Source organism: Canis lupus, chromosome 6, assembly GCF_048164855.1.
Source record: "Canis lupus baileyi chromosome 6, mCanLup2.hap1, whole genome shotgun sequence".
Taxonomy (NCBI): Eukaryota; Metazoa; Chordata; class Mammalia; order Carnivora; family Canidae; genus Canis; species Canis lupus.
The window spans coordinates 1,929,376-1,951,116 of NC_132843.1; the positions used below are offsets into that span (position 1 = coordinate 1,929,376).

A 21,741-nucleotide genomic window follows, 5' to 3' on the forward strand; every position below is an offset into this window, starting at 1 on the left:
ATGGATAAATCAGAGGGATTCCAAGCATGAGAATCACTGGATGTGCCACTGATGTAGGAACCCGTGTGTGAGGACCAGAAAGCGGCTTCTAGAAGCTCAGAGAAGCCCCTAGCTGAGTGCCAGAAAGGTAAAGGGGACCTTGTGATGCTTTCTACCATCACAAGGAACTGAATTCTGCCAACAACCTGGAATCTAGAAGGAGATTCTTCCCAGAGCCTTCTGATGCTAGCCCAGCAGGGCCAACAACTTGATTTCAGCCTTGTGAAACCTGCAGCAGACACGAGCTAAGCCACATCAGACTTCTGACCTACAGAACTACGGGATAATACGTGTATTTTGCTTTAGGTAGTTTAGCTGGTGAGGATTTGTTTTAGCAGCTGAAGAAAACCAGTACTTGCTGGAGCAGAGGCTCCATCAACTTGGACTTCTACTGGGAGAAAAATAAAATGCTTTCTTTAAACTACTAGTATTGTCAGTTTTTCTCAGTGATTCACAGTTGAACCTAAATTTGACGGATACACTTGATGAAACCCTTTTAACATAGCGAAGTAGCATTACCCACATCTGAAGAATAACAGAGGCAAAAGTGAAATGCTGTTTCAAGCTGGGAATACTTCATATACATATATATGTCATAACAACAGCTTTTTAAAAGACCATTTTCACTTTTTCAGTTGCAACAGGGAGACTGTGTATTACATAACACTTAGCATGTGATCCAATTCTAAGAAAGTCTTGAAAAAAATGGCACAAGTTTGCATCACTACCAGTGTCTAGACCAGTCAGGATTAGTAATTACTTACTGGATACAATAAGGTCAGTATACATCAGCAAAATAGATGCAAATGGTTTGGAAGGAATGAAAGGCACAATTTCAAGCAAGCACTACATGTCACTGTGAAAGAAAAAAACTGGTAAGGCCTTAAAAAATGCCTAAAATCTATCAATTATTACAAAATACTCCATTTCATGATTGCAATATAAAAACAATACTATAAAATCCTCACACCACCTTTTTTCTTCCAAAGGAAGCAAAGACTTCTGCAAATAACATTTGTTTAAGCTAATTCCATCTTCATTTTAACATGAAACATTTGATTTCTAGACATAGAAGGAATGCAACACTTGTGTCAAGTATTTGATAATTTAAACAGTTTTGGTTTTGTTCTGGAAATGTTTTATTCACATTTCAGGTGTTGCTTTTGGATAGCCTTAAAATTAAAGCCTTTTAACATCAAATAAGAAAGGACTTCAGTTCTCCCTTTTTGTGAGGGGAGGTGCCTGTGAAATATCTATTAATACGTAAATGAAAAGAAATAAACAGTCATTCTCAGTCATGTTGTATTTTAGAACTACTTCAATTTGATCAAGTATGCCCAACTTTAAGAAAACCAGTATGTGCAAGGATGAAATTGCTTTATAAATAGTGACACTGAAGAAGGGAAACAGAAATGGATTCTAAGAACTAATTAACAATGAATAAGAAGTGAAAATAAAACCTTTTAAAAATGATAGGGTCAGTAGGTGGGAAAAGGTGGCTTGACTGCCCCAAAAACAAGGACAGAGGCCGGGCCTCTGAGACAGTGGATGAGCGGCTGTACCCACCACGCCCACCCAGTGGTGTCAGATGGGTCCCATCAGGTCTTCTCCTCGTTTTATCACATAGCAAGGGGGAACGGAGGCATCAGCAGTCAGCCGTCTGACCCTGTTTGCTCTCCCTAAGAAGCAGCACAAACAATTTTCCCTGCTACTTAATGAAACACAAGCCACACCTGAGATTCAAGAGCAGGAGCACAAGATCTGCCTCCTTGCAGAGAAGTCTCCTGCAGGGCTCACTCAGGATATCCTCCTACTAAATGTCATCACACAAATTATCCCTAAAGAGTCTTCTGCTTGTGAGCCCAGGGATCACTGCAGGGGGCAGTACCCAAAGGGACAAACTGCAAACAAATGCTCCTGAGGGGTTTCTGAGGCTCCGGAATAAGGAATGGTAATGCTCACTCAGAATCAAGTCTACCATTTTCCCCAAGCTCTGTTTGGAGAAAAGGAGGGTTCGCTAATACTTAAATATGCTAAACATTGTTCTAACGGTTTCCTCCTTTTTACTGAATACTCATAATAACGCTACAAAATAGGAACTATTATTTTGCACATTTTATTTAACTTGCCCAAGATCACACAGCTAGCAAGAGGCAGAGATGGGTCTTACTCTAGTGTATACTACTGCCCACTTTCATATACTCTCATGCACAAGAATTTTCTTTCCAGAGCTGTCTGTGTATGTATGTGCAAAACTTAAATGTCCAAATACATGGCATTATTTATTTTGTTGGATAAATCAATGATAGTTCAAAGCCATGTTATAAAACTCTTTCCCACCGCAGGTGATACAGTACAAAGATGCTTATAAAACTATATATACACGCTATAGCCTGTTTTTTTAAAACATATACATATGTATGAATAGAAAATTATCTGGAGTGTTTTAGACTAAGGCATTAGTCTAAGGATTACACAGAAGTAGAAACCATGGTTGTCTTCAAGCTTGCCTGTATTTTTGTAATGAGTCTGTATTGCCTTTTTTAGTGGAGAGGCGAGGGAGGCTCCATGCCCAACACGGGGCTTGAACTCATGATTCTGAGAGCAAAACCTCAGCTGAGGTCAAGAGTCGGACACTTAAAGGGCTTAGCCACAGCCATCCAGGCTCCCTGAGTCTGTACTGCTTTTGTTTCTTAACTTTATTATTTTTGCATAATCCTTTATTCTACACATCTTGTGTGCCAGGCATTGTTAATAGGTACTTGAGATACATTCGTGAGGACAAAGATTCCTGTCCCACTGGCACTCACGTGGTAAAAGAAGAGAAACACAGGCAGTGAAAAGTTTTGCTTTGCTCTCACCCCATAACATTTTAATCAGTTTCTTGTGTATCCTTCCAGATGTTTTCCATGTAAATAAGAATATGTATTATTTATCCTGACTTCTATTCACATACTACACATACACTTTCTTCACGTGTCTCAGAGAGCCTTCTATAGGTCCCCTTACTTTGTTCTGTAGCTGCACACTGTCCACTGTGTCACATTCTCTATGGATGGATACCTGAGTTGCTTCTAACCTCTCACTATTATGAAAAAAATACTGCCCAAATAAACTTGTACGCTATCATTTTGCACAAATACAGGCTATGACTGTTGAGTCAAGGAGTAACATATTTGGAATTTGGATAGACACTGCCACATGGTTGTACAGACACAGTTGGAGAGTGTCTGGATATAACTGCACAGGCAGATTTTTCTAAACCAAAAGGTGGAAAGTGTCATCTCAGGGAAGCTTTTAAATTGCAGTTTTCTTATTAGAGTGAAACAGTATTTTAAAATATATTTAAGGACCATCAGACTCCCTTTCATATAACTTTAAAAACCCTAAGTTTTGAGAGCATGTGATCTTTATTAGGCAAACTAATTAGTACCTACAGGGAGTCTAGAGGCAGCCATGGGCCTGGCTTAAATTCAATTAGGTAGTATTTTTCATCTTTTGAGAAAATGTCAGGGAAGTGAATAACCAGGTTTAGACTATGTGGACAGTAACTGTGTCCTTTTAGTTCCTCTCTGCCTAGCACAAGGCCTGGTGCACCCCAGGTGTCCAATAAAACATTTGCCAAAAAAGAAAAAAAAAGGGGGGGGGCACCAAAAAAAAAAAAAAGAAAGAAAGAAAGAAATTCTTTCAACGTTTATAGCACAACAGCACCACCAAGGGGAGCTTTAGCTAAAGGATCCCCCCCGACCCCAAGAAATTTCCTGCAGCCTGATCTCAGACCACAGCAAACACATAATCAAATTGCAGATGGTATAACTGCTGTATAAATGCTACTTCCACACAACCTCTGATTTCCATCCCCCAGATTTAACGTTGCCCCTTAACCTCCCTTTCTGGAACTTCTGGGGTTGCCACTGTCAGAGTGAACATGCAGTCAGTCACACTGCCACAGGGTAACACAGCTCTGCATTTCCTCAGCCCTAAGGCAAGATCAGGCCAGTGTCAAGCACTCTGTGACCAACAAGTGTAGCAACTCCAGCGCTCACAGGGCAGGAACTCTGTTCACCCATTGTAAGTAAAGACACCGTCACTGGAAAGTGGGCATTTCCGTCTGAACAAAAGAAACTGAATACAGGCAATAATCAAGGGAGAGAGCTTCTATGGCAAATGTAGATTAAGCAAACAAACAAAAAATGCAAAGATAACATCTGAATACATTCAGCTAAATTTTCTATTATGAATAGAAATCCAGACATTGATCTTAAGCCCAGAATTTAAGAATGAAAGTAGTCATTCATTTTCCCAGCTACACCGGGGAATAATTTATGACAGTCCCATGACAGGCAGTGTCCAAAGACAGCGGCTGGCTGCAAAAGAACCAAGCCTCTCAGTGTTTCTGTCCTTTGGTGGTCGCCTCCCTTTGAATCCGGGCTGGCCCTGCAACCTGCTCTTGACAGACAAAATGTAGTCAAAGTAATTTTCTGGGATAGGTGAGCTAGGTCGGTTCTTGTCATTCTTAGGACCCTTCCTTCCTTCCTTTCTTTCTTTCTTTTTTTTTTTTTAATTTAATTATAGTTGACATAAATATTCTATTACTTTTAGGTATATGTTAACAGTGATTTGATATCTATGGGATGTTTCCTCTTGGAAACTTGTGAGAAGACCAAGCTTCACAGCCAGGTCCCATGGAAAAGAATGAGAAGCTCTAGTCAACATCTCAATAGACCTTCCAGCTAACAGCTGGCATCAATTGCCAGTCATGAGACTGGGCTACACTGGACATCCAACCCAGCTGCTAACTGCAAACATGTAAGAAACTCCAAGTGAGTATCACACAGCTAAGTAATCAATCCACAAGCACTGTGAGACATAATGAGAAATCATTGTTTTAAGCAGTAAGTTTTGGGGTGGGTTTGTTACACAGCCATAAACAACCAGAACATATTTTATAGCCACATCCAAACAAGATGAGCAACAAACTTCTAGGACAATTTAGTACAGTAACATTCCCAGGTTATGACTTTTAAAGAAAGAAACCTTGCCCTCTTACGGGGAATAAACATGATTTATATATTCTGTGTATCCCCTTTCCCTTCTAACCCCTTGATAACTATGGTCTCAATAATTATTTATTAAATGGAAGCATGAATAATACAAATGTAGCTAACTATTGATTATACTGATGGAAGGAAGTAAGGGTATAATTAATTCAGAAATAGTAGATATTCAAAAGTATATACAATGAACTCTGTAATACAGATGTGTTCATATTCACTATCTCTGCCCCATCCTCTGAAAGGGTATTAGCCTTACCTCTGTGAGACCCAGGAAATTTAACAAAAATCCCCTACCCCTGGACAAGCAGAGCAGGACTGACTCCATTTTGTGCTGTACTCGCCTTGTGCCGACCTGCTTAGGGCACTGCCCCACCCTAGTCAAGACCAGGGCACACCCTAATCGAAAATCGGCTCAGTGATAGGCCAGCTCAAATGGATACTTTAGGGTAAAATGTAACTCAATCGGCCACCTGCGAGGGTCCGGACCAGCATGACTGTGCAACTCTCTGCGTATCCCATTGGCCACTGGCCCCTATAAAGTTGCTAAGCCTCTTAGTCTTGGGGTCCAAGTCCCTGCTTGGGACACTTGGACCCGAGCTCGAGCTTGTAAATAAACCCTCATGTGTTTGCATCGGTGTCGGCTCCTTGGTGGTTTCTCGGATTCGCGATCTTGGGCACAACACCTCAGAGCCCCTTTAGACTCCTAAAAAATTATCAAGGACCAAAAAAACTTTTTGTGTGAAGGTTATACCTATAAACACAGTAAAAATAAAAATGAGAAATATAAAAAATAATTTAAATCTAGTAATTAACCTATTACATGTTAACATAAAATTTAATAAATAAAACTCCTTTTGAAAACAAAACAAAATGTCTGAAGAGTAACATTATTTTCTACTTCTGCAAAATCTTTTTTTCTGTCTGGCTTAAGAGAAAACAGATCCTCATTCCTGCTTAAGTCAATCTTGTTTTATTTGAAGCATATTAAGAAAATGCAGCCTTATAATACATGTACTTAGAAAAGGGAGGACTATTTTAATGTCCTTTCCAGAAAATTATAGATATTCTGCTTAGAAACAATAGGATTCAAGTGGTAGTTTCTCAAAGATTAGTTAAAATACAGGAGCATAAACAGTAAAAGATGACTTTGAGTCTTTTGCATCAAGATCCATTGGTCTATTTTGTACTTTCAATGAATCTTTTCACTCATGCTGCATTTTGCGACTTCATGCTTTGGTCATTTGAAAAATATTGATTTGCTGAGTTATACAGATCTTACAAATGTTGATACATTTCATCACAAAACAACCCAAATTCCCATACTTATCATCATCTTCAATCTTATCAAAAAAAGTCTTTAATAATTGGGAAGCTGTCAAACCTATGTTGCCAATATGAGTTTTTTAAAATTCTAATTTTTGCCTGTAAGTTCCAATTTTATCATTGGCAACCAACACTAACAGTTGTTTTCTCTGAAGTGACAGGCTCATTTTATTCATTTTTACAAAAATGTCTGCCAACCCTAAATAACCACAGATGTCACTCATTCTTTTAACATAAAAATGGTAATCTCATCCAAGAAGTGACTAGTTGGGCAGCCCAGGTGGCTCAGTGGTTTAGTGCCACCTTCAGCCCAGGGCGTGATCCTGGAGACCCAGGATGGAGTCCCACGTTGGGCTTCCTGCATGGAGCCTGCTTCTCCCTCTGCCTGTGTCTCTGACTCCCTCTCCCTCTCCCAAGAATAAATAAATAAAATCTTAAAAAAAAAAGTGACTAGCTTAGTTCACAATACAATCATACGTGTGCTTTCCCAAGACAATCACTACAGCTCAATATGTAGAAGTGCTTTATTTGTTTTTTTTTTTTTAATTTTTATTTATTTATGATAGTCACACAGAGAGAAAGAGAGAGAGGCAGAGACACAGGCAGAGGGAGAAGCAGGCTCCACACACCAGGAGCCCGATGTGGGATTCGATCTCGGAGAAGTGCTTTATTTGAACCAGATCTATCACACAAAATATCTCAAAGACCTGTATCCAAAGGTCAAGCTTTATCACAACTAATCGTTTTTACTATGTCATCAAGGACATTCAGTAAAAGTGGCTTTTCCCCCTTTTCACTACAAGTGTGTGGTTGTAGAAAATACAAGGAGTACTGATAACAATTCAGTGCCATCGTCCTGACTTATGTTTTACCCCTACTTTGCTTTGACGATACTCATTCAAAATGTCAGCACAGTGGAAATGCCAAATGACACCTTATTGTAGAAATAGCTTAGACCCCAGGGAACCTGTGTGGTCTGTGGACCACACCTTGAGAACCTCTGCATTGGTGTGATCCAAGAAAGAAGGTGATGGAAGCTCTACACAGTGGACACTGCACTCTTTCTTAATAGAGAATCTGAGTTTAATGTGGTTGACACCGGTTTCTTCTTTCTAGTACTTGCCAATGCCAGGTCTGCCACAGAGATGATAGAACACTTCTGAGCTAAGGTCATATGTAGATTTCAATTTCAGCTCCATCACACTGGGCAGGACAGTGTGGTGCATCACATGAGTTGCCAGTGACCGGCAATACTGGACACGTGGCAGACATATAGAACAAATCTGATAAATGATTAAATGATCCCCAAATACCCACCCTTATATTAAAACAATCATAATCGTGTTATAAAATAGTCTGTGCAGAACCAGGGTATGTTTAAAAGCTCAGTGACTGAGTGATTCTAAGTGAGAAATTTGGAATGATATATTAAGGTACCATTACTATGTTAAGTAAATAATGTACAATGTTCTTATATTTCAACATGATCTTCATGTTTGACTAATAGAGGTAAGAAAATAGGCACATTTTAGATGGAAAAACTGCACTAACAGCAATGTCATATCGGGTTCCTACAGATGTTTGTCCTACTTTGTGGTCCTCAAACCCCTCAGATCTTTCTTTCTTTTTTTAAAATATTTTATTTTATTTTATTTTATTTTAATTTTATTTGAGAGAGAGAGAAAGAGAGAGAGAGAGAGAGAAGGGCAGAGACACAGGCAGAGGGAGAAGCAGGCTCCATGCAGGGAGCCCGACATGGGACTCAATCCCGGGTCTCCAGGATCACGCCCTGGACTGAAGGCAGTGCTAAACCGCTGAGCCACCCAGCTCAGTCACCTCTCTTTCAAACAGGGTTCTTAAGAAAATATAATTTTTCATCAATTAACTCCTCTCTAGGTGTTTAGATAGGTTTGGCTATGTGCCATCGTTGGGGAAAACTGTCACTTATCTAGCTCTCAACAGGGAGACTCTCACAGAACCCCAGATGACGAAGCCTGCGAGACGACATGAGATGTCTGAGACCCCACAGTTCACCCTCAAATCTTCTCAGCAGCTACTAAAAGATTGTCAATGGCTTCTTAAAAACAACAAGGAGATCACACGCTTAGAAAAGTTGAAAGCAACTCTCCCAAGGAAGGATATAATAAATGTCTCGTATACAGATTATTCATATGCTTTTAGTTTAAAACTTCATTTATAACCAGCACTTGGCAGTGGAAGGGAGTACAGTATTATAGATGGAGGACACATGAAGGTTTAAATCCCAACATTGTCACTGTCGGTAAGGTGATCTTAGATAAATTACTTCTCTGAGATTGTTTCTTCACTGTAAAATGGAAATAGCAACACCCATACCATCAGATAGCAAAATAACACTGTATAGGCCCCAGTATGTGCCATATGGCAGATACCAACTGTACAAAAACCAAAAAGTGGTAGTCCATATGGCATGCTGTTTCTACCTGACTTACCACCAGGAGATTTTAACCATTTTAATACAATTTTTAAAGCATGAGAATTTATCAAATACCTACTACTGAGCCCCACCAGGAATAGTATCTGCTGCTGTCTTTTAACCAGGAAGATGAAGCATGAGGTGACTGCTATTCATAAAGTGCTTCACATACAATAATTCATTTATTCCTCCAGACAGCTCTGGGAAGATATGCCCACTTGTAGAAGAGGAAACCGAGGTGTACCAAACAAATGAACAACTGTGACTGCTCTAAGTATTTGTCAGTGTTGGCAACAGGGAGTATTTCTCTACCTTCCCAGAGGCTACCTTGGCTCACCTCTCTTTTCCTCCCTTCCAGGAGGCAGTCCCTCCTCCCTCATGCAGCCCCATCCCTGTTCCATCGGATTCTGCAAGCACTTCCAATGGACATGTGAGTCATTCTCAATCTCTGAAACTTTTGTTTACTCCTGTTTCTCCTCTGAACACAACCCTTATTTCTTTGGGAAAAGGTTCTTTTTTTACTAAAAGTCGGTGAAGCCTGTGCAATTCATCAAAAGCAAAATTCTTTCTGAATCACTCTCTCTTATCTGGCCTTAGCATTTTGTAACATATTAGGTATCAATCACAGTTATGGCTTAAAAAAAAAAAAAGGAGAGGGATCCCTGGGTGGCGCAGCGGTTTAGCGCCTGCCTTTGGCCCAGGGCGCGATCATGGAGACCTGGGATCGAGTCCCACGTCGGGCTCCCGGTGCATGGAGCCTGCTTCTCCCTCTGCCTGTGTCTCTGCCTCTCTCTCTCACTGTGTGCCTATCATTAAAAAAAAAAAAAAGGAGAGAGAATACGTGAGCCTTCATGCAAGCCTTTTCTCTCTTGTTCTGGGAAGAATACCAGGCAAGGAGCTGGGAGACATGCTTTCTACAGTCGCCTCTGCCACAATGTTCACTTAGACTCCTCACACAGGAAACCTAGGATTCAGTATTTCTATGTGTAAAATGTGCAAACTAGTCTCGATGTTCTTCAAAGATCTTTCCAAACCTAAAATTTTGTGATTTGTGTTTAATATCAAGATATCCTGCTGATGTCAAAGCCACTTGAAAACAATGCTTTCAGGGTTGTGCTAACAACACTGACATCTGACCAGGGATTCATTATGACACATGACAAAGTTGAGATGGGTGAGGCCAGGCACTCCTTTAGTACTTCTTCTAAGATACATAAATCCAATGCATTAGCAAGTGACACATGAGACCCAAGGTAGTATCAACTAGCTACTTTAATGCCACAGTGGTTTTTCCAACTGGTAACAGAAAGGCATAACTAGGTAAAGACTGTAGGATCATAATTTCCCATGGGTCTCTCAGGTTTCTGCACATCTTGAAAGCAGAGGCATTGATGGCCTTGTGCTCTGGACTATCTTTTCACAGATGTCTGCAGCATGACCAGATATGGAAGGTGGAGCAAGTGTCTGCCTCTAGAGTAGAGGGCAGTTTGTTTGCTATCAAATACATTAAAGATGTCTCCATGCAAACACTGGGCAAGTTTTCTTGAAGCCTATAATAAAAGATTGGGGTTTCCCAAGCTCAGGGTCCCTGCTCTGTAATGCAACACACTCATGTGTAGATGTCACCTGACCTTTGTCAGGTTGCTCAGTAGGCCTAGGGAGCCACAGAAGAAAATGATATTCTGGTTCCTCCTACTGCTGTGGTTAGTAGGCTGTGCTCTATCTCTTACCCAAGAATACTGAGTTTCTACCAGGATCCATGAAACTGTGGAATCTAATTTGTTAGCTTGTAAACTGGGTAAAAATCTCAGATCTTTTATAGCTGATAGGAATAGGGGCTTAACAATTCATGGCTAAAGGACAAAGTATGAACCCTCCCTATTACCTCTACAAAATGGCCACAGCATTCTATAAAACTCTATGCATTTTAATATTTAATTTCCCATGTGACAATTCTTTTCATAAAAGTATGTACTTATAATAAAAATTTATCAGATAAAGGTATGGTCTGCTACTTTAAAGGCTGATATTTTGAATATGCCAGCAGTCTAAACTGAAATTAAACCAATTATGAAGTTTTCACATGTCCCATCAAGTCTACTGAGACACTCTTATTGTAAAATACTAGCAATCTCTGAAGTGTTAGAAATTTTCTATTGGAAACCTTTTTAACTGCGAGCCAAGTGCTCTCAATGTAACTTCTTAAGAAAGGGCTAAACTAAAAAAGCAAACCATGTCAGATTTTCCCCAAAAAATTAGTTACCTTCAAAGTACCACTAACTGTAGGAAGTGCAGGAAGCCAGATTTTCAAGGCAAAACATTTTTCCTTCCTTTCTTGGCTACTGTCATGCCAAGATCAAACAAGGATCGGAAAAGTCTAAAGCAATGGAGAAGCTGGAAGTTCTTTATTGCCTAGGTATTAGGCAAGAACTAGTTAATTCTATCTTTTTAAAATAAATCATGTAAGTTTAATAGAAGTACTTACAGTACAAAACCATTGCTCAGACCTCCTACCAATCTAAAATAAAACATATTCTTAAGAACTCTCTATATTCAGTGAAGTTTTCGTTTAGTGAAATATTTGGGAAATACAGGCGATGTGATGATTCTTTGGGCAAAGAATCAGAATCCAGGAATATTAACAGAGAGCAAGAAATGTTTTTGTAGAGATGTTATCCACATTTATTTTTAGGTTAAAATGATTTCGAAGAATATTCTAACACTGCAATAGAAAAAAAGAGAGCTGTTGAAAGACGTGGCAAGCCACTGATAACTCTCAACACTCACACAAAGCGTACATACATTAGAGATGGAAAACAGAACTCACCAGGATTTCAGAACAAAACTATTTCCTATAACCCTAGTATCATGCAATTCCTACCCTACAGAAATAATTTTCTAACTACAATGATATCAGATAATGATATGGATGGAAACTGAATTAGAATTAAAAAAAATAAAACCAACATGAGTGTAACTAACACAATTTCTATATTCAAAGAACAGCATTAGTCTGAAATTAAAACATAAAATATCTCAGAGAACTTTGGCAGTGGTAGACACAAAGCAAAGGCCTGGTAAGTACTTACTGAATTAAAAATAAATTCTAATGGCAAGGATTAGGTGGAAGAAAAATATTAAAGTTACAAGCAGAAAGATATACAGTTCTTGTCCTCTCTTCCATGTTCATCTCCCTGGATAATATCCACACACCATATACCGCAGTATGTCAACAGAGCCATACCCTCCTCAACTAGCTAATTTAAGAAGGAAAGAAAAGAAAAAAGACCTCCTACAGTCATTGTACCTGTAATTCTATTTAGCTGTATTACTGGAAGGAAGTTGAAATGAAAGGTGAAAGTGGCAAATGGAATGATCAACAAGGGCTTGGTCACCTTAGATGGCAGAGAACCACCTGTCTAAGAAAATCCCCAGTAGCTTGGATACGTGATCCCACAGCAGGTGAGTTATCTTCAGAAGCAATGCTCCTCTGGTCTTGCTCTGTGCAGTAGAAGGCACACTGGCCTCTGATCTGGACACACTTACCAGCTGTGTAGCACCAATACCCTAAACCATATAAGCCTCCAGACTTTTACTAGTCTTAATTACAACAAAAAAAAAGAAACAAATGGTGAGATACTGAAAGTGATAGGTATGAATTTATCATTAAATGGATCTTATTTTAAGATCTTATTGAGAGAAAGAGAGTGAGCAAGAGAGAGAGAGAGAGAGAGAGAACATGAGCAGGGGGAGGGGCAAAAGGACAGGGTGAAGCAGGCTCTCCACTGAGCAGGGAGCCCAATTCGTGGCTCAATCCCAGGACCCCAGGATCAGGACCTGAGCTGAAGGCAGAAGCTTAAAAGACTGAGCCCCCCAGATGTCCCCAAAAGGACTTTATTTTATTTTTAAAAGTTCTTTTTTTTTTTTTTAAGATTTTATTTATTTATTCATGAGACACACACACACACACACACACACACACAGAGAAAGAGAGAGAGAGAGAGGGAGGGAGGGAGGGAGAAGCAGGCTCCATGTAGGGAGCCTGATGGGGGACTTGATCCCAGGTCTCCAGGATTACACCCTGGGCCAAAGGCAAGCACTAAACCACTGAGCCACCCAGGGATCCCCAAATAGACTTTATTTTAAAAGTAAGACAGTATTCCCGAAATCTCATAACCAAGAGAAATAACAGTATGTTACCATATATTTGAATATTTTATGTTGTGTAATATAAAATTCATCCCAACAATAGACTGTGTTTTTTTTTTTTTTTTTTAAAGATTTTATTTATTTATTCATGAAGGACACAGAGAGAGGCAGAGACACAGGCAGAGGGAGAAGCAGGCTCCATGCAGGGAGCCCGATGTGAGACTCGATCCCGGGACTCCAGGATCACGCCCTGGGCCGACGGCAGGCGCCAAACTGCTAAGCCACCCAGGGATTCCCGACTGTTTTGTTTCTTAATATTTTCTTGTGTGTTTTTGGTTCAATGTATTACTTGGTTCAGAAGGAAACATCAACCCGTGAAAACTTAATTCAGGAGGGACAGAAGTGAGGAGAGAAATGAGGAGGCCTGATGCAGTAAGGTAATACCAGCAAGTATTATTAAAAACAAATTGTCTATTTATCTTTGATTCCATGGGCTATTCTGAAAGATCTTTACTTGTCCAAAATAGAAGAGCTAACCATTCAGAGTTAAATAACCAACCTCGTTTTGCAGACTTCAGAAAAATGCTGGGTGACTACCATGTCTACTGTTACAGATGCAGAGCAGAACAAGGAAGCTTACAGAGCCTGACAGCATGGGGTTGGTCAGACGAAGAGAAGGAGGGGAATTTACAAGAGTCTACATTCATTACTGCTGGCTGTAAATAGTAAAAAAAAAAAGGGGGGGAGAGCATAAATCACGGGTTAAAGAATTTTTAAATTCTCAAATTATACAAGAAAAAATTCCTCTGTACTGCTATTAAAAAGTCCTAATTAAAAATGTAATCTGGGCAGCCCGGGTAGCTCAGTGGTTTAGCCCTGCCTTCAGCCCAGGGCCTGATCCTGGGGCCCCGAGATCGAGTCCCACATCGGGCTCCCTGCATGGTGCCTGTTTCTCCCTCTGCCTGTGTCTCTCTGTGTGTCTCATGAATAAATAAATAAAATCTTTAAAAAAAAATGCAACCTATGTTTTAAATTATTTTATTGTCAAGAGGACTGAAAGACCAGAAAACTTCGACACTCTGCACTGTCATCAACTTCCCTAGCTCCAAGCAGCAGCAGGTATGTGCAAAATGCAGCCTGACATGAATCAACTTACATGGAGTCTCAGAACAATGGCTGTCAGAACTAAGCTTAAAATCTCAGCTGCCAGCCCACCTTCTAAGAACCAGTCACTAAGTACTTAAGAGTCCACAGTGTGCTTACTGAGAGATGCTCTCTATAGAGCAATGCAAAGTAATACAGCACAAGTCTTTTATTTCCAGTAATAACTACTCTGCTCAAGCAACAAGACTTTCCACCTCAGGCAAGGCACCTGTGCCACAAACACCTACACTGGTCAGGTCACGACACTTAAGTCCGCTCTCTCCCACATCCACCTCTGGGAGAAGCCACGTCTTCCAACAAGTAGCTTTCTCCTTTCCTGGCCCCTTGAACCCCCTCCTAGCCCCCAAAACTGACCGTGGCCCAGGACTTCTATGAAGCGGTAAACAGGCCAACTAGGTTCTTCTTCCTCTTTGGAAATGTGAATAGGGAAACATGACGTGAATGTTAGCAGCAGCTAGGTCTAAAGTGAAAAGGCCCAGGAGCTATGGGGGACGAGGGGGCCGTGTGTGACACGGTGGGAGGTGGGCCATTACCAGTCTAAGGTAAAACCTAACAGAGGGGTGGGAAACTGGTGGAAGAAGCTTTACAGGAGGAGGAGGTGACACCAGACATTTCCTCAACTATTTTTCCAGGTCCAGACTACATTTTATCCTGACGCAGAATAAGAATACCTGGGAAAGAGCAGCACACTGCAGTGATTCAGTGAGATGAGAGCAGCAGGCACCTGCCAACATATGACAAGTCGTAATGGAAGCCTGAGTACAAGTGGCAGGACCTGGATTCCTCACTATAAGGCAAGGTTTCTCAGTCTCGGCACTGGGTAATTCTTTGTTCTTCTGCATATTATAGCCTCTACCCACTAGATGTCAGGAGCAATCAACCCCCCCCCCAAAAAAAACCCAAAAAACCCATAAAACAACAAAAAGACAAACCCCTATCCCAGACATTGCCAAATGTCCCCGAGGGACAAAATCACCCACAGTTGACAGCCCACTGCTCTCAGTAGGCTGAAATGGAACCTCCTGGCAAGGGGAGTAATACTTAATATTTAAGGACAGGGGGGAATAATATCAGCCGTGCCTCTCAAATAGCAGCAGCAAGTGCCAGGGCCTACCACGGCAGGACGTGTGGGGAGGCAAAGGGTCTGGCAGGCTAATGACTGCGTGGCTGAAGCCGGTGAGCAAGGGAACCTGCTGCGGTGGTGGAGATGGGAGTTGGGGGACGAACAAATGGGCGTGTCACTAGCACAGCTGGACAGAACTCCAGGGCCTGACTGAATGTGGCATTTAAAGGACAGGGGGGAAGGATGGGGAATGACTTGAAGGGTTCTGGCCTGGCTGTCTAGGGAGCTGGGGTGAGGGCTATTACACTACAACCTACGATAGGGAACTTCAAAGGGAGAGCAGGTTTGAAAATGAGTTTTTAACTTCATGAAAGTCTGAGGTAAGTGGGGGATATCCAGGTAGAGACATGAGTGGAGTGAGTCAACGCTTACACAGGGTCCATGCTACCTGCCGGGCCCTTTACAGATATTAACTCACTTAACCGTCACCACATCCACGGAGAGAACACCCACCATCACCCCATCTTACAACAGGGAAGCTGCTGCACGGAGAAGTTCAGTAACTCCTCCAAGGTCCCAGAGTTGGTAAGTTTTGAAGCTAGGATCCCCGATCAGAGTCTGTGCTCTTAACCACTATGCTGTACTGTCTGCCTCAGGGAAAGCAGAGAGATTAGGACTGTGAGTGCAGATCTGGATGGTTTTCTGTTCACAAGTGCATAGTAGGTAAAGTCACAGGCATGTATATGAACTAGGGAAAATGAGCAAAAAGAGAAGAAAAAAACCAACATAGCATGAAATACTGAAGAAAAGTTATGTATTAAGCCAAAGGTGAAGTCAAAGCCAGGGAAAGAAGCCAGTTGGGGAGACAGAAAAGGCAGGAGGGAAGGTCATAAGGGCAGAAGTGAGTAATGATGTCTTTGTAACCAGGACAATTCCTTGCATGTAATCTACTTTTTGTGAATGTTAATTAAGTATAATCCCAAATAATGATCTCAAATACTCATAGAATATTCAGAAGACTTTATAGATGAACAAAACTCAAATCATATATGCTTAGGAGATTCTTCTAGAATACCAAGAGTTTACAGAAGATACACTGTCATTAAATACGAGACAATAGCACAGACACCATATGAAATCGCTCTTTACACTTATGTCCAGCTAAAATGGCTTTTAGAAGCTTTATTCACACCCTACTTCATAGCAGTGTAACATGTTACTCTGTTTTGTATTTTGTTGAAGATCACTGGCTCTTCTAGGTTTTGCAACTGACAGATACAAAACCGTGTGGTCTCTTCCTAAAGCAGGATTTAGAAAATGTGTACATGAAACTGATTACTTCTCACTTGAAGCAGTTACTGGAGCATCTGGTGAATCTTGAGTTGTACTGCTATAATAAATCTGTGTATCTAAACAGTTTTTGTTAGGCATTCCTTATCATACTTTACAACTCTATACCCTAAACACAAACATTTAGTGGAAAATGACTTTCCTCAAGATAAAAAAAAAAAAGTTGGCCCCCATTTCCAATTCAAAGCAAGTGTTTTCTTTTCTTTTTTTTTTTTTAATTTTTTTTTTATTTATTTACGATAGTCACACACACACAGAGAGAGAGAGAGAGAGGCAGAGACATAGGCAGAGGGAGAAGCAGGCTCCATGCACTGGGAGCCTGATGTGGGACTCGATCCCGGGTCTCCAGGATCGCGCCCTGAGCCAAAGGCAGGCGCTAAACCGCTGCGCCACCCAGGGATCCCAAAGCAAGTGTTTTCTACAGGAATAAATCTTGATTTCCAGGTCTGAACTTTAAATGCTTTCCAAACTTTAAGCGTGCAAACAAATCATTTGGGGATCTTGTTAAGATGGAGACTTTGGATCTTGTTAAGATGAATGAATGAATGAATAACTAAATAACTAAATACATACATACATACATACATAATTAAAAAATAAAATCCATTTACAACTCATTCATACAGTTTCTTTCCTTTTTTTAAAAAAAAGATTTTATTTCTTTATTCCTGAGAGACACAGAGAGGCAGAGACACAGGCAGAGGGAGAAGCAGGCTCCATACAGGGAGCCCGATGCAGGACTCAATCCCAGGACCCCAGGGTCACTCTCTGAGCCAAAGGTAGACGTCCAACCGCTGAGCCACTCAGGCACCCCTTTATAGTTTCTTTTATGTTACTGAACATCAGACCTTTTCTCTCAATTCCTTCCATTATTCTAAACTGCATCTCATTGTTAAGCACATTCCACAGGGTGGCCCCATCTCCTTCCTCAGCTGATTCTTCCAGGCTTTTCTCCTCTAATTTATATTTGGGTCCACAACAGGCCAGTTGAATGGGACTGGTTGTTTTCTAAATATAATGCCCTTTATCACACTACCTCCTGTTCTGTTTTGTTGTGGTTGGTACTTTTCCTCATGAAGCCAATCTCTAGAGCCATCTCTCTCTACTCACCTTGCCTGATTTCTCAAGTAAGATGTGATCTCATCAATTCTCTGAACCACCCACCCACCCTCAGCCAAGGAATTCTTCTCTCATTCTAATACCACATTCTGCTGTATACATGTCTGCCCTTATTTAGCTCAGCTGCCGAAGCAGAAGCTACTTGAGGGCAGGAATTTTTACAACTTGGATGTACCTTGCATGTGTCACACATTTCCTTACTAATACAATGCTAAATAAAACTCCATTAAAATAAAGTGAAGCAATATTCCTGATGATAAACTTGATCTAAATATTCCCAAATCCAAAATCCAAAATCTGTTTCTTATTTCTCCAAATACAATTGATTTTCTGCTTTACTCATCATAGATAGAAAACTAGGAATTGCTTTATTTGCTTTTCCAACTCTTACACCTAGAAAATGTTTATTTCATCATGCTTGACACATGTTATCAGAACTTAAATTGTAAACCTGTTCATTTGCCATTTCATACTGAACAGGCCAAGTGTTGGTGTATCCATTGAGGAAAATGAATCCTGTGCTGCAACCGTCATCAAACCATTATGAAGCTCCAATACACACAAAGATAGACCTCAGAGCAGCACAGTACCCTTAAATCTCTCTCACTAAATCTCTGAACTGCAGCATAGTAACAAAAATTAATCTTCAGAAACTAAAGACTAGAACACCTGGAAAATCTGAGGTAGGAGATGCTATGTGTGCTTTAAGTCACCAAGCTAGTATTAGTACAGTCATTCAAACAGACAATCACTCAAGTACAACTCTCAAAAATAATACATCATAATGCACTAAGACCAGACCTAAATTAAACAGTGAGTCATTGGAAATATCCTCCATTAAATTCTGAGGATAAATATAGAGACCAAGAACATAACTTAATGCCGGGTGACTGTTAAAAATGAGGCCAGATCAATAAGTATCTCTAACCAATGGATGGGGGGACGCCCAGGTAGCTCAGCAGTGGAGCGAGCATCTGCCTTCCTTCGGCTCAGGATGTGATCACAGGTCCTGGGATAGAGTCCCACATCGGGCTCCCTGCAGGCAGCCTGCTTCTCCCTCTGCCTGTGTCTCTGTGTCTCTCAGGGGTAAATAAATAAATCTTAAAAACAAAAACAAAAACCAATGGATGGAAGGTGAGATCAGAGTTTTAAAGTGCTGAGAACTTGCAATCACCACCAATGACTGCAACATAAGACCGAATATCAGGGGATCCCTGGGTGGCGCAGCGGTTTGGCGCCTGCCTTTGGCCCAGGGCACGATCCTGGAGACCCGGGATCGAATCCCACATCGGGCTCCCGGTGCATGGAGCCTGCTTCTCCCTCTGCCTGTGTCTCTGCCTCTCTCTCTCTCTCTGTGACTATCATAAATAAATAAAAATTTAAAAAAAGACTGAATATCAGAACTGCACTGCCCCCAAAACAAGACCCAAAAGAAACAATTTGACTTCACTGACTTACATAACAGATGTTCTGCTTGAGAACCACTGTGATCATCTCGAGCATTCTATCTAAAGACCCAAAAGTATCCACATGTATTAGAACAAAGACAAAAAAAAAAAAAAAAAAAACAATCTGCAAATGATATTCATTCACATTTGTTAATTAGCTTTCCTACCCTTAAAGAGCGTACTTTGGCAAACGGTGGAGAAGAGATGGGAAGGAGCTTCTGGTGATGTTCTGGCAGGCAGAATAATGGTTACCCCCAAAGCGATCTACCTCCCAACCCCGCAACCCCATGGCTGTTTTGCCCTACACAGCAAAAAAGGACTCTGCGGCTGTGATTCGACCGTGAGCCTGGAGATGGGGAGATGAGCCTGGGTTACCTGGAGAGGGTCACGGCAATCACAGTGACCCGCAAAGTGGAAGAGGGACCAGAAGAGGGGGTCGGAGATGTGAGGACGACCCACAACTTCCCACAGCTGGCTCTGACAGGGAAAGGAAGGGGCCACGAGCCCAGAAAGGCTGCAGCTGCAAGCAACTGGAAAAGGCAAGGAAAGGATCCTCTAGAGGCTCCGGAAAGGAATGCAGCCCCACTGCGTCTGGACTGGAGCCCGTGCTGAACTTTTCATATACAGATTGTACAATAAATCTGCATTCTTTTAAGCCACTGATCTGGAGTAGTTTGTCGCGACAGTAATCGGAAAATAACTAACAGTAAACTGCTATTAAAATTCTCTAAAACAAGCACTGCTACCCTCCCTTAAAGTGTAATGTGATGCTCTGCAAAACGCTCTGCAAATCTGTGAAAATTCAGTTTGTGTCATTAAGAAATCTGCTTCTCTGTAGGAAGCTAACACACAAGGCTTGAAATTAAATGTTATAAAAAGACGGAAAAGTGAATACAATTAACACTGATCAAGAAGTTGGGTTGGAAAACAAAGCAGGACAAGGCATTTTCAACTAAACAAGAAGGGGAGAACTATTAAGAAGGAAAATCTGACATTCCTTTGCGGCTAACAGTATAAAGGGACCAGCACAGGGCCTCTTGCTCTGGGTCAGCCAAAGGGCAGGACGCAGGATTTCTCTTAAAGCTCCTATTTACCTGATGATCCTCTGGGCGGCATACTGGTGGAGAGAACGGAACTGTGCCGACATGTTTGCGAGAGCGGCCAGGCAGTTGGTGTGAAGGTACTTGTCCTGCAAGAAAAGAGAAGGTTGAAAACAGACATCAAGTCTTCTCTACATCTGAAGCAGGCTTAACAGGAAGCAAATGTAAACTCAACAGTCACTGATTTTAGCAAGTTCAGGTCCACAAGCCCTTTTTTCTAATTCTAAAATCCACAAGGCATTGAAAGGTCAGTTTTTTCACCACACATTTGAAAGCAACATCTGATAACAAAAGATTCTGCTGCTCTTTATGGTCTTCATTATCCCCATCCTGGGGGATATTGAACTATTTCACTGCAGAAATATTATGGCTTAATTACAGCAGGCTACTCCAGAACCTCAAGGTTGCAGAGAATATAGCATGTGTACTATAATTATCTTTCTAAAATAAAAAAATTCTCCACTCTTAAACACATCTGACTCCTAGAGTTTCAGATAAAAGGTTATGGAATGTATCCATGTTAGCCTCACTGAGAGAAATAATTAAAAAACAGTGTAGTAAACGTGACCATTTCCCTGAGCCATGAATTCTCTATATTGCTTTCTCTATCAGTGGAAGTGAAATTTGCTCCCAGACACTGCAAACATAATCCAGCTGAAATTTTTCTTGTACCCTTTAAAGTATTCTTTCTACTTTTCTTTTCCATTTTAATTCATATTTCCTGTGCTCATCTCTTCATACACTTCGTTGTTACTGATTTTAAGGGTAAGTCAGTTTTATTGGTCTAGCAAAGACAGATATCTTTTATCAAAGAACATCCCACCATCCATTTTGTCTCATATAAAATATTTCTAATCCATACAATCTACTAAATATTAAGAAACAGACACTCTATACATTACTTTAGGATCATGTATTTCAGTGATTTTATGAAATGTTATATTTGGATTATATTTCATAAAAATGTTAGCACTCTAAATAGCAAGATTGCTTTAAACTACAGGCCTAATTATACTATATGCATTAAGATTAAAAAAAAATAGCTATATGGAATACTTACTCTTGTCCTTGTCATGTTGTACTGAATGGTTCTAATTACAACTAGTATCAGAAGACTCCCCAGTGAAATTTCAGTTAAAACTCGTTCTGAATACCAAGTAATATTTTTCAATATCTGTAATGGGGAAGAAAAGTTTAGGTAAATATGACTGCTTTATAGGAAAAAAGGATGATCCACGTCTATAATTTCTGATGAGCCATGGCTTTGCTCTGAAGGAGAGTTAAACACTATATAAAAGTGAATTGTGAGACTTTCAGTTCAAGAGAGCAAAGCTGTACTGAGGTGTTCACTTCTTCCTTCTTAAATAGAAAAGAAAACAGATTTGGAAAATTAGTACACAAACAGGAGATATATTTGGAAAGACAGATGGCACAAAGGCAAGAGAAAAAAACAGGAAAATATGAAAACAGAAAA

The 21,741-nt window shown here is 40.6% G+C and overlaps 1 protein-coding gene and 1 long non-coding RNA gene across 5 annotated transcripts in view; one reads left to right on the forward strand and one right to left on the reverse strand.

The window, feature by feature from the left end:
• LOC140634888 (uncharacterized) overlaps positions 1-14,976 on the forward strand; it is a 38,556-nt gene extending 23,580 nt beyond the window's left edge. Inside the window, exons 4-6 of the long non-coding RNA XR_012032219.1 lie at positions 4,642-4,862; positions 9,233-9,304; positions 14,820-14,976. This is a non-coding gene — a long non-coding RNA (uncharacterized lncRNA). The remainder of the gene's footprint in view (positions 1-4,641; positions 4,863-9,232; positions 9,305-14,819) is intronic.
• DYM (dymeclin) overlaps positions 1-21,741 on the reverse strand; it is a 342,875-nt gene that overhangs the window by 160,870 nt on the left and 160,264 nt on the right. For all 4 annotated transcript variants that reach the window (XM_072828553.1, XM_072828551.1, XM_072828554.1 and 1 more), the window contains 2 exons: positions 21,328-21,441; positions 20,262-20,356 (listed from right to left, as the gene is read on the reverse strand). In XM_072828553.1, coding sequence (XP_072684654.1) covers positions 20,262-20,356; positions 21,328-21,441 — 209 coding nt within the window. The remainder of the gene's footprint in view (positions 1-20,261; positions 20,357-21,327; positions 21,442-21,741) is intronic.